The sequence below is a fragment of the Pipistrellus hanaki genome (assembly GCF_964339955.1).
Source record: "Pipistrellus hanaki genome assembly, chromosome: 6".
NCBI classification, from domain to species: domain Eukaryota; kingdom Metazoa; phylum Chordata; class Mammalia; order Chiroptera; family Vespertilionidae; genus Pipistrellus; species Pipistrellus hanaki.
Window position 1 is genome coordinate 73,976,059 of NC_140508.1, and position 13,386 is coordinate 73,989,444.

Here is a 13,386-nt window from a genome sequence, read left to right on the forward strand (position 1 = left end):
GGTAGTTTGGTGACCACTGTTTTTGTTCTTGCAGAAGCCCCAACTTGGTATCTAAACATACTAGAGATAGATGTGACAGGGCCACCACCCCAGATCGAAAGATGAGTGAGTGGCAGAGAGCATAGATATGGGAGCCTACCCGGCATGTAACTAGTTCTGTAATCCTAGGCAAGTGATCTAGCCTCACGTGCCTCCTTTCCCTGATCTGTAAAAATGGAGATAACGATCATGTCCATCACACAGGCTTGTTGTGAGGGTTAAATTCATGTTCATACATTAGGTACTTAGAATCAAGCAAATGCTAGATGGTGGTGGTGGTGGTGGTAGTGGTGGTGGTGGTGGTGATATAGCAGTAGTATCCACAATGTTTAACAATGTGGAAAGGATTGGTGGGATTCCTCTCTATTGTTCCTTCAATGGGGAAAGTCTTCCTGAGAGTTTTAAAAAAGAAAGGAAGGAAGGAAGAAACGAACGAACGAACGAACGAAAGAAGAAAGACGTTCTGTTACATTTCAGTTCCCTGGGAGCACAGCTGCACCCAGAGAAGCTCAGTGTGCAGGTAGAGTGCTGCTTGGTGCCTGGTGCAGGGGCTGCATTAAATTTTGGCCTGTCATCTGGTCGCCTGGATCAGTGATTGTTTGCTAGTTGCTCTGTGTTACATGCCAGACTAGGAAATGAGCATGTAAGAAAAGGAGTTAGCCTGGAGGACCCTTACTCATGGAGGAGCTGAGGGGAACACACAGACATAAATACTCCATTCGTCCTTTGTGATGTCATCCTGACTGCAGAATGGAGAAAGGCATTCCTACCTTCGAGCTGCGTAGCACTTACTAGATTACATTTAGGTCTTCATGTGTCTCTTGTACTCACCAGACAGGGCTGTGGCTCGTTTTTTTTAAAAAAAATATCTGCTACAACACAGGCACTCAGATGGCTACTGAACCAATACAAAACTAACTAAATATTATAGGAATTTAACATTAGAAGGTATAGCTGTGGGGAGGGAGAACAAATAAGATTCATTTTAGTCTTGTTGCCATAGGGGAAGCCCCCTCAGACACTTGGAAATAATGGATCTAGTGCTCTGGAGACAGGTTAGAGCCAAAGCAAAAAAAGGAATCACTGATGGCCAGGAATTAAATAGAGTGACAGGAAGGGTGAGATCACTTGAGCATATCATCCACCCAAGAGGAATGGCTTCTCTGCTTTGCTTCATTCTGGTTTGGCCCCATGGACCATTACCATCTCAGTTTGATACTTTATTGATTTAACAAACATTATATAGGGCTCACTAACCACCTGTCCACCAGTTCATGAGGATAAATAAAAATCTTGGTTTACATCCAGGTTAGTATAAATTTTCCCAGCTCAGCTGGTTGGTCTGTCTTGGGCCTCATGAAGCAGATTTTTCAGCCCTCCCATGTGAAGGGCTATCTTGTGATACAAACCACAACTACAGGACAATATTTGCATCAGGTTTACTATAATTCTGTCATGGGGCTAGAATAGGGACTAAGTGACATCGTAGGACTGGAAAGGGTATTAGAGAACACCCAATGTCGGGAGATGGTTATTGAGAATCTGCTGTGAGCCAGGTCCTTGCTAGGGGTGGAGGAGGACGAAGCCCTAGGCCAGTGGAGGAGACTTGCTTGTTGTATCTTCACTCACACCTCCAGAATCTGCCAGTTTTGCATAGCTCTACTACCATTTTATCTCCGTCAGAGCCTATTGTAATGCCTAGGAAAGGAAAGGGAGCTCACCCTAAGCAACAGTTCCATCAAACACCTGTAACTGGATGTCAGAAGTTTCCTCACCCTTAATTTCACATTTAAATATTACAGTAGCATGTTGGACAGGAGAGTAAAAAACACAGGTTGTGTTCAATTGGTTTGGATCAATCGTTCCTGTAATAGGAAACTGAAGTCTTTGGGTACCTATAATAGACAACCAGAGCAAGGCACCTACGCACCAAAAATCATAATTTAAACTATATATCTGTTAAAAAAAATTTTTTTGAATACCTTACTTTTTTTCAGTGCTTACTCTCAGGCCATAAACATCTCAACACCTATTTGTTTCACTAGCTGTTGTGCCTGCGAAGATCAATATTAAATGCCCACTGTGTGTAAAGCACTAAGGAAGAGAGAGCAGAATGTAGCTCCCACTACATTGTTAAGGCATACCTTCTAGTTGGGAAATCGATGCATATAAAGATAGATCTAACAGTGCAAAGGGCACTGGCAAGTTCAAGGGGCTGCATAAGTCCTGTCACGTGCAGTGAACTAAGTGCTTTGGATAGCGCAAAATGTTCCATTCATTCAATAGCAGTGTAAAAAGTATCACAACCATGGTGTTAACATTTAAGTAAAGTATGCAGATGAAACAAACAACAGAGATATTGGTAAAGTGATGAAGATGACTAAAGCCAGTAAGAATGAGGAGGTTATTTTATAATTAATGTTATTATTTTACAATATACAAAATAAATCTATAACCAGATTGTAAATATAAAATAATTAGCCATTTACATGCAATCAACATTAATATTTCAAGAAAACTAATGAAGAGGGAATATGCAAATTGACAATCACTCTATCATAAAGATGATGGTGCCCAATCCCCTCAGCCCCACTGTAGTCTCCCAGTCCCGAGGGGAGGGCGGCTGTGCCACCTGCCTGCCACTGGAGTCCCCCAGTCCTTTCAGTCCTACTGGCGGTGAGCAGACACCAGGGCCTGCTTGCCTGTAGCTGCAGTGTTGAGCAGGCAGGCCTGCGCAGAAAGCAGAGAACCACGGGAGCGGTAGGACATCCTCTGAGGGCTCCTGGATTGGAGAAGGTACAGGTTGGGCTAAGGGACCTCCCTCATTCACGAAATTCATGCACTGGGCCTCTAGTTTTAAATATTATATTACATGCAATAAATGTTAATATTTCAAGAAAAAAAGATTTTAAGAAATACCAAAACTGTACTAACATCACAAAAGTTATAAGAAATATTAAAAAACCTGCAAATAACAGGATTACTTCTATTATATTCTAAAATGTTTTTTTCTTTGGCTCTATTTTTATTCATCCATTTATGTTGTCCATTATATTCCACAAGTAAGTGAGATCATGTGATTTTTATCTTTCTACAACCGGCTTATTTTGCTAGTCATAATGCTCTCCAGGTCCATCCATGCTGTTGCAAATGGTAATAGTTCCTTCTTTTTTACAGCAGTGTAGTATTCCATTGGTAGATGTACCAGTTTTTTAATTTATTCATCTGCTGATGGGCAACTGGACTGTTTCCAAATCTTAGCTATTGTAAATTGTGCTGCTATGAACGCAGGGGTGCATATTTTCTGTTTGATTGGTGTTTCTATTTTTTTGGGATATATTCCTAGAAGTGGGATTACTGAGTCAAATGGAGTTCCATTTTTAGTTTTTTGAGGAAACTCTAGACTGTTTTCCACAGTGGCTGCACCAGTCTGCATTCCGCCCAGCAGTGCACGAATCCTCGCCAGCACTTGTCATTTGTTGATTTGTTGATGATAGTCATTCTAACAGATATGAGACGGTACCTCATTATTTTGATTTGCATTTCTCAGATGATTAGTGACTTTGAGCATGTTTTCATATGTCTGTTGGCTTTCCTTATGTCCTCTTTCACAAAGTATTTATTTAGGTCCGTTGCCCTTTTTTTTTTTTATTGGATTGTTTATCTTCCTTTTGTTAAGTTGTATGAGTTCCCCATAAATTTTAGAGATTAAACCCATATCAGAGATAACATTCGCAAATATGTTCTCCCTTGCAGTATGTTTTCTTGTTGTTTTGTTGATGGTTTCTTTTGCTGTGCAGAAGCTTTTCATTTTGATGTAGTCCCATTTGTTTATTTTCCCCTTAGATAGTATAAAGATATACGACACATGTCTGATATTTTGCTGCCTATGGATTCTTCTAAGAGTCTTATGGTTTCCCATCATATGTTTAAGTCCTTTATTCATTTTGAGTTTATTTTTGTATATGGTGTAAGTTGGTGACCTAGTTTCATTTTTTTTGCATGTATCTGTCCAATTTTTCCAACATGAGGGGTTTATTTAGATGAATAGTCAACATCTGTCAGCTATTTCAAGTGCAGCTCAATTACTGGCTTTCCTAGGAAGATTGGAAGATCTGGCAAGGTTAGGTCTGAATTTCTGTATTCAGTTGGAGCTGAATCACTATTGCCATTCAGCGAGTTTGGCCCTCTCCACTTCCCCATAGTCCCCAACTCTTCCTTGTTTTACACCCCCCTCGCTTTACTCATGTGTTGTTACATTCCAGGTTCCTAAATGAATTTGAGTTGTGACCCCTGCTTTAGAAGAAAACACCCTATGTTGGATTAGGTTATTTTTTTTTCCTTCAATTAAATGGCCAACCTCCTGTATCCCTATAAACTCAGATGTGCTTTTAATCTACTTTTAAAAAATAATCATAGACTCTGTAAACAAAGTGGATTAATCATATATGTTAAGTGGTCTCTTTCAAAGCCTTACTAAAGAGGAAAGGAAGAAAGAATGTATAAATCCAGGAAGACAACCTACAAGAGAACAGTAGAAGAGATACCATGGATGAGAGGGTATAAGAATTTGGAAAGACGGTAAGTGAATGCAGTGTTGATAATTAAAGTCAGCACAAAGAACCAAAATGTATCCTGAAGAACCATCTCAAAAACTCAAGGCTGGGTGGTACTAGGTAGAGAGAAAGTGGGGTGTGAGGCAGGATTGAGAGTAAGGAATTATTTGAAAGCTGGTAAACAAAATGGAGCCCTAGACCCTGTCCACCCTGACAGTCAAATGAGTATCCCCAGCCTAGGCAGGAAAATAGAGGTTTATTTTCTGAAAAAAATGAAGCCATGAAAGTTGAGGCCGTGGGAACAGTGGGTGTGGTAGTGGGCCAGGGTGAGAGGATGCGGGGCTGACAATGGGAATTGGGCACGTGTCCACTTACACTACAGGGGTCCTTGGTTCCCTTCCCCTTGAAAATTTGTCTGGTATTTGGCCATTTGGAAAATAATACTGATAACTGACTGATCTGAGGATGTGTTGCAAAAAAAAAAAAAAAAAAAAAAAAAAGACATTTAGAAAACTAAGCAAATGAAGGGAAAGGGCAGTTAAGTTATTAATTCCAGGTAAGACAAAAGTCACAAAAAAGAAACTGTAATTCTGATTTACTAGTTGGCTCTGCAGTGAATACTGATTATTGAGTTAACCTAACATCATAACATGACCATTTTGGATGATAAGGAAAGACATACTGTGTGGTAGGAACAGGGCAGATGGATGAAAAAGTTACATTTAATTTCATCCAAAGCAGGAAGTCATTTTAATATATAAACCGTCTTTTAAAAAAGAACTCACCAAAATAAAAGCGTGACCTGAAAACGCATAATTATTTGGAGACAATCCTTGCAAGGGAGAAGGAGAAGGATTAAATATGTGATTGAATGAGGTTGAAAGTATTACAAGATGAATTGGCGATTCTTAAAAGGAATGGAGGGAGGATGTGGAGATGTGTTCAGTGCACAGTGGGCTGAATGTGGGGTTGGAAGGGGAAGAAAATTGGGTGTCTTTACTGTGAGGAATGTCAAAAACCACACATCTAGAGATGGAGTGACATTTCCAAGTGAGGCCTACTCTGATAGGGTGTGCTGCTGATAAAACTGATTGAGGTCAGAAGTACCGTGAGCTGATGAAATTCAGAATATTGTCAAAAAGAAATAGACTCCACATTTCCTTTCCTGCTCCCATCTTTATCCACCCTTGAACTATCAGCAGGTCAGATGGTCTACCAAGCTTAGCTTCCAATTGGCTCCCCATCTCAGAACCACCCCCTGCATTCCAACACACTTTTCCTAACTACATTTTTCTTTCCATCAAAATGAAAATCTCAGTCACAAATGAGGAACATGGCAACAAATTGTTCATCAAAATTTTACAGAGTTTAATTGTAAGAAAAGTCTTCATTATATGACCTGATAGCACATCTGACTATAATTGAAATCTTGAATATTTTGCTGACATCAATTATGAAAAATTAATGAAAATATCTCATTTTCAAAGCAATACAGTTGTCCAAATTAATTCAGTCTTCAAGAATGTCTTTTCTCTCTTCTTATTCCAATCATTATGTTCTTCCACTTACACTAATAAACCAGAAGGCCTCTGTGGTTGTCTTTGTGGCCAGGTCAGGGTCAATGTGATTTCAAACAGATTCAAACTCACTTTGCCAGGCTGAGTATCTCTGAGTCAGATTCTTTGCTGAGGGCTTGGTGTGAGCTAACACATCCAAAAAGTCAGCAGTGGTCACTGTGCCCAGCTGGATCCCAGGTAAATCGCTGCTCTCTAGATAAAAACAACAGTAACAGCATAACAATCGACCTTATGGTGATCAATGCTCTTGAAATGCTAATAGACCTTCTTTCAAGACAATGCATAATGCAACATTCTTAATGGTTAATGCAGAAAAAGTCAACACTAAAAAGGGCTCAGATGAAAATTCTTTAATGTACAACTCAGCCTCTGAAGTCCAGACAAAAATATGTGATTTAAATGTATCATCAAAGTTTTATTTAATATTTATATAGTGCCGCAGTGGATCCAGCCCAACATCACTGTGTGCCAGAGAAATAAAAGCCCGAGCCCTAAGGAGTTTATCATCTGTGGCAAAGTGGATCCAAAACAGAACTCCAGAGGAGGAAGGAGTTGAGTGCAGGAAAGAGAGAAGACCAAGAATGTGTGCAAGAGTCAAAACCCCCCAAGAATAGGCGCAAGGCTCCACCTGCTGGTGAAAGTTGGATTTTTAAATACAGATTTCCCTCCAGGAGCACCTTTGCTGTGATCCCAGCTTTACCTGACTGGTGATCTTCAAGTGCATTGAAGATCTTCCTCACGGGCCTCATTGCTGCTTCCCTGCAGACCAGCTTAATGTCAGAGCCCGAGTAGCCCTCAGTCTCCTGAAAGAGCCACAAACCAGCCATTGGTCAGCAGGCAGAATGTTGGTGGTGATCACATCCTTCTGGTCAGGACCCAGTATATCAGAGCCCCTGTTTAGATTCTGTATCTGCTCCACACAGACACTGTACAAAGGTTCCCAGATAGACAATGCTTGGGGAAAGAGAGGCCTCTAACATGTTTGGATAACCTAAGAAGCTGGGCAACAACTTCCTAATTCCCCTCCAAATATATGTTGTGAGATGCTGGTGAAGGACTAGACCACCCATGTTAGTCTAATGGGGCCCTTGTGCCAAATCCAAGGATGATAAAAATTTCAGTAGACATTTTTGTTCTTGCAAATAAGACCATTAAGCTGCCTTAGAGAAACCTCAATGAACATCAAGTTCAAGTGTCCACTCAGAGAAGGCAATGATAGCAGTGGCAAAGAAGGCAGCAGATATGCATCTAGAGCTTTTGGATTTGTAAAAGACTTCTCATTTAATCATTACAGTAATTCTTTGTGGCAGATCTGTTACCCACCTTATAGATGAAAAGGCTGAGGCTCAGAGAATAAGTGACTCACACAGATAGTAAGCAGCTGACAGGCCAACGATTTGCCTAGAGGTTCTCCTAGCCTAAACCTTGTGCTATTCTTACTATATCATATCGCTTCTCCCTGCTTGAATATTTCTGAGTGATGAAGCTCATTCTTCATGAAGAAGAGGCCCATTGCATTGTTGGGGAGCTGGAATCCTTTCTAAGTGACTCAAGGAAGAGGCTCGGAGCAGCTCATGAGAACACCCTGTCGAGAAGACTGTCAAGTGATGGCTGCTTGGCCTACTGATGCCTCTCCAGGGCAGCTTACCTGGCTCAGAGTGCCGTACTCCAGCTCTGTGTGCAGCTCCAGCGCTCTGCTCTTGCTCAATGGGGGCAGCCAGTGGTAGATCATGGCTTTCCTGGCCTCCTGGCTGGGGAGGTCAACCAGAATCCTCTTCTCCAGGCGGCGCAACATGGCACAGTCCAGTTCCCTGAAATCATGTCAGAAATGAAGGAACTGGTTGGGGCTGTGAACTCACTTCCTAAGCAACAAGTACAGCTTAAGAACAATTTTGCACTTAGGAAGTGATTCTGCATGTTAACTCCCCCTCACATCTATGCCTGAATGGATAGGACAACTACTTTATATTGTTTGCTTAAAAAAAAAAAAAGAAAAAAAGAAAAGAAAATACATCCTTTAAAAAAAAAAAAAACTAATGTAAAAGAGGTAATTTTAAGTGACTTGATTTTGAGGGAGAGAATCTCACTAACAACCAAACAAGGAGCATTTCCATGGCAGTCATAACATGAATTATTCAATCTGATCCCTCCAGTGAGTAAATTATTCCTGACAATAACGTGGACACTCTGGGAAGCACAGTAATTCTTCCAAAACTCTTCTATATTCTGGAGTGAATGACTATCTCACTCCATTGCCCTGGTGAATGCAGAGAGCAAATGCTCCTTCCAGGATGCCCAATGCAAACGTGGCCCTTTAACACACTCGTGCTCCTTCCAAAACACTGTCAGGCCAGATTTACACAATTTTGCATCTGCAGGCCATTTCCCTAAATTTATTAATATAAATTTTTCAAACAAATAGAAAAGTAGAACAAAACAATGAATATCCATGTATCTACCTTCTTGATTCAACAACAGTTAACATTTTGCCATACCCTGCTTCATATCAATTTATCTAAATAAATTATTTCAAAGTAAATTACATCATGAAATCCCACCCCTAAATGCTTCTGCTGGCAGTGTCCCCTCTCCCCCTGACAAGGACATTTTCTTACATAGCTACAATGCTATTAGGACACCTAACAGAATTAACATTGATGGCATAATATGTCTAATTCTCATTCCTTATTAAAATTTAGCCATTCTTGCCAAAATTATCTTTCATAGTTTTTTCAACCAAAATCCAATCAAGGATCATGTATTACATATGGTTATATCTCCTAAATCTCATAAAGTAGACCAGTCTCCTTGCCCTGCCCCTTTTAGAAAAGATAAGGCTAGTTTTAGAATGTTCCACATTCTGAATTGGCTTGATGTTTTCCTCATGGTATCATGTTCCTGGTTCCTCTATCCCAGTGGTCGGCAAACTGAGGCTCATGAGCCTCATGCAGCTCTTTGGCCCCTTGAGCGTGACTCTTCCACAAAATACTATGTGAGGGTGCGCATGTACAGTGAGATTGAAACTTTATGGCCCATGCACAGAAGTCGGTTTTTGACCCTCAAAAGAAATTTCAATCGTACTGTTGATATTTGGCTCTGTTGACTAATGAGTTTGTTGACCACCGCTCTATCCCCTATTCTCTAAGATGGAAGTCAGACTTAAAAGCTGTTTAGAATCAGGATAAAGACTTTTGGCAAGTATGTTTATTATATTGGGATACACATGCTGGCTTATCTCACTATTAGTGATGTAGTGTTTGAATATTGGGATCATCTGTTGATAGCATATCTGTCCATTGTAATGGAAGCCTCTTTGCAAATAGTAAGTATTCTATGTACAATACTTGGGCACTATGTGAATACTCCTTTCCCCCTCCATTTCAACTAGTGGTTTTAGCATCTCTTAATGGTCTTCAAATCAATTATTGCACAAGAGTGCTACAAAATGGTGGTTTCAAAAATTTTTATTCTAAATGTATTATTTGGAATTATTATTTAATGTAGAGCTTTCTCTCATTAACTGGGCTCTTGAATTACCCTGAATTGCCATTCCTGTTATCAACAAGGCATTTTGAGTATAAGTCTGTGAACACTTTATATAGAAATTAGGAATTGCCTGTGTGTTGGTCCACCTTAGCCATTCATGAAGACTGACAATAAAAGCATCATCACCAGATATTTCTTATTCATAAAGATACTGAGAATCTCCAAAGCATCCTCCCATTTTTCTGTCATTCTGAATCTATGTCATATTTCCTTTTAAACTGAAAAACAAGACTTCTCATCAGTAGCATGAAATAGTAAAAGAAAAGAAAGAAATGCCTTCAAAATTCTAAGGAGAAATCTTGATCAAACCATTAATTTAGTTGGTAGATAGAATAAAGGTATTTCAACAATCAAAGCTTAACATAATTTCCTCTCATATGCCCTTTATCAGGATGTCTAACTGCCAGTTTAGCAGGATTGGGCCTAAACTGGCAGTTGGATATCCCCCCGAGGAATCCCAGATTGGAAAGGGTGCAGGCCAGGCTAAGGGGATCTCCCCTCCTACCCCTTGCACAAATGTTGTTCACCAGGCCTCTAGTAAGTAAATAAAGGCAATAACAGGGAGGTTTTGGTCTTAAAGTGAAGGAATGTTGGTCCCATAAACTTCAAAGATAAAATAAGACTTGAGACCATCAGGCTGAAAACCAGAAAGGAAGAGTGAATAAGCTGAAAAAAACAGCACTGCTGAGGTGATCAGAAGCTGCCATGTTTCTTCCAAGGCCTTTCCTTTTACCTAGGAGGCTGCCTCTCTTGAAAAGGCAGGGGATGCAGAAGGAAGGGTCTGTAGGGGCACCTTCTTCTTGGACTCCCCACTCCTTCCAGAGTGATTTCATACAGAAGGAGGTGGGAAAACAATCCCTCATTATAGATGTCGGTATTGATCAGCTAATGCCCTAAAGCAAGAGATTTACCTCAAAACTGCCTGTGGGCACCAAATAAGTGCAACTCTCTGACAGCTGGGCCTGATGAATGCACTTTTAATGACATCAATAATAATATAACCATACAAGGGAGGAAACAGAGGACAAATGGAATGTACCCAGGAATTATTCTTTATGCCAATATATTTATAAGAAAAAATTTAACTTGTGGCAACCAGAAAACATTCCTTTTAGCTCATACACTTTGATTTTGACTAGTTATTCTGTCCTCATGTCTTCTTTATTTTAGTTATTTGATACTTCCATCACCTCAAAAGTCAAAAGCAGCCAGTGAGTAATACTTTAAATAATAATAGTAGTAGTAATAGTAGTAGTAGTAGTAAAAGCAGCCAGTGAGAGTGACATGTGAGATACAGAGAAGGTTCACAGATTTCAGAGCCTGGCCACTGAACCTATGCCCACTGCTAGAGACAAGGTGGCAAAACCCACGGGCACCTGGACAGTTTACATGGGCTCCAGGGCCTTGCATCTGAGCACTTGGGCTCCTGCACCAAACCTTCTGGAGCCTTCCTCAGCCCCTTGGTTTGTCTCCCTGTTAAACCTCGTGGCTCCTGGGGCAGAGATCATTCCAAATTTTACAGAATTTGGAAACCAAACATAATTCTAGTTTGTTCATTCAATAGTTCAAACATATTCAGTTCAAAGTTTATCTCAGCATGATCAGAGAAAGACAAATTTTTAAAAATATATTTTATTGATTTTTTACAGAAAGGAAGAGAGAGAGATAGAAACATCGATGAGAGAGATTCATCGATCAGCTGCCTCTTGCACACCCCCCACCGCGGACGTGCCCGCAACCAAGGTACATGCCCTTGACCAAAATCAAACCTGGGACCTTTCAGTCCGCAGGCTGACGCTCTCTCCACTGAGCCAAACCAGTCTCGACAAGACAAAGTTTTGTAAGCAAAGTCTTTGCAGAATATCCATACAAACATGAAGTGTGTGGTCATGGCAATCCTTGAGGAGCAGGTTAAGGAATTGTATTCTTTGGTAGATGCTGGGTACCTGATGAATAAAGCATTGAAGGTTACCTGTCTCTCACAGTGAGCCCTGCATAAGCTAACTCCTATCTGCATTTCCTACTGGGGTCAGCTCCTCCCTGTAGCCCAGGGGATGCATGGAGTTATGGTGGAAAGAACTGGGTTATGTCTGCTGAGCTCTGCAATCACATGTATACACTTCTACAGAAATATCATGCCACAAAGGGGTGAATTCATGTGGGAAGAAGTGGTTTATATAGGTACGTTTCTTCCCATTCCCAGAGCAGTAACCTCTTTGATTTCACACTCTCTTCTAACTATTAGGAGTTGGTGTGTGTGTGTGTGTGTGTGTGTGTGTGTGTGTGTGTGTGTTTAATCCAGAATTTGGTCATACCAGGTGTCTACTTTTTAAAAGAGACAATGAAATCTCTTGCCCTTTTGCAAATAGCAAGGAGAAGATGAATTGCAACATACCCTACATGTACAATTTTCACACCTTATTTGTACAAACTATCATCAAGTTAAATAGATAGCTGAAGATGGCATTTGCCTTAATGGCCCTATTCAGTATTTTGTTTCCTTCTGGACTCCCAGGCCTTCTGAATACTCAACAATCTTGGTGGGTCAAATTAGTCCTAATTGTGCTCACTAAACATTTCTTACGTGGCTGTTACTTTAAGGGGTAATATTAACAATGCAACATTTGTTAACATTTTCACCACTTATTTACACATCAAATGACACCAGTGAGCTGCTATTCTCACTTTTTTCTTGTCCTCCCTGTGATGCTATAAATCAGGAAGGTGCTCCTTGGAGGAGAAGCACTGAATAAACAAAGATGCCACATGCCCTCTCATTGCTGAGAAGGGGAGATGCTGCCCCTTGGAGACAAAAAGGGTTTGTCTAGAGAAACTGATAAGTTAACAAGCAATAAAGGATAGCCAGTGCCCTGAAATGTGCTACAGATGAGAACTACCACTACCCAACCGTAGAAAATTTCTTTGGGGCCCAGCTGGCGGGGGTCAGTGGTTGAGCATCAACCAAAGAATAGGAGGTCACAGTTCGATTCCAGGTCAGAGTACATGCCTGGGTCGCGGGCTCAACCCTTAGTGGAGGGCATGCAAGAGGCAGCCGATGGATGATTCTGTGTCATCATTGATGTTTCTATCTCTCTATCCTTCTCCCTTCTTCTCTGGGGGAAAAAAATACACACACACACACACACACACACACACACAACACAATTTCTTTGGGGATTTTAGGACTGGGGTTTTCCATAGTTTGATATGATTAATTATTTTCCCCAGAAGGACAGACTGCTTGAATCAGATAAGTTTACTCCCTCACCTAAGACTGAAGCCAATACAAAGTTTAATATTCTTGATAAAAATATTCTCCTTTCTTAAAGAAGGACTTGGACAATATATAGCAAGGAACTTAAAAAAACATGTATACCTTTTGATATAGTAATTCTACTTCTAGAAATCTATTCTAAAATAATAACCAGATTTTTATCAAATATTTTTCAAAAAGAGTTTGTTTCAGTGTTATTTATAATAGAAAAAAGTTAGGAATATCATATACACTGAGTGGCCAAATTATTATCTCTGAACGCATAATAATTTTGCCATTCAATGTGTGTGTGCATATATGTATGTGTATATATATATATATATATATATATATATATATATATATATATGTGTGTGTGTGTGTGTGTGTGTGTGTGTGTGTGTGTGTGTGTATG

The 13,386-nt window shown here is 40.2% G+C and overlaps 1 protein-coding gene across 4 annotated transcripts in view; it reads right to left on the reverse strand.

Annotated features, from left to right (window-relative positions):
- Window positions 1–130: 130 nt before the first annotated feature.
- KATNAL2 (katanin catalytic subunit A1 like 2) overlaps window positions 131–13,386 on the reverse strand; it is a 72,274-nt gene continuing 59,018 nt past the window's right edge. For all 4 annotated transcript variants that reach the window (XM_084888230.1, XM_084888228.1, XM_084888227.1 and 1 more), the window contains 3 exons: window positions 7,821–7,983; window positions 6,873–6,975; window positions 131–6,364 (listed from right to left, as the gene is read on the reverse strand). In XM_084888230.1, the coding sequence (XP_084744356.1) occupies window positions 6,225–6,364; window positions 6,873–6,975; window positions 7,821–7,983 (406 nt within the window). In that variant the 3' untranslated portion in view covers window positions 131–6,224. The remainder of the gene's footprint in view (window positions 6,365–6,872; window positions 6,976–7,820; window positions 7,984–13,386) is intronic.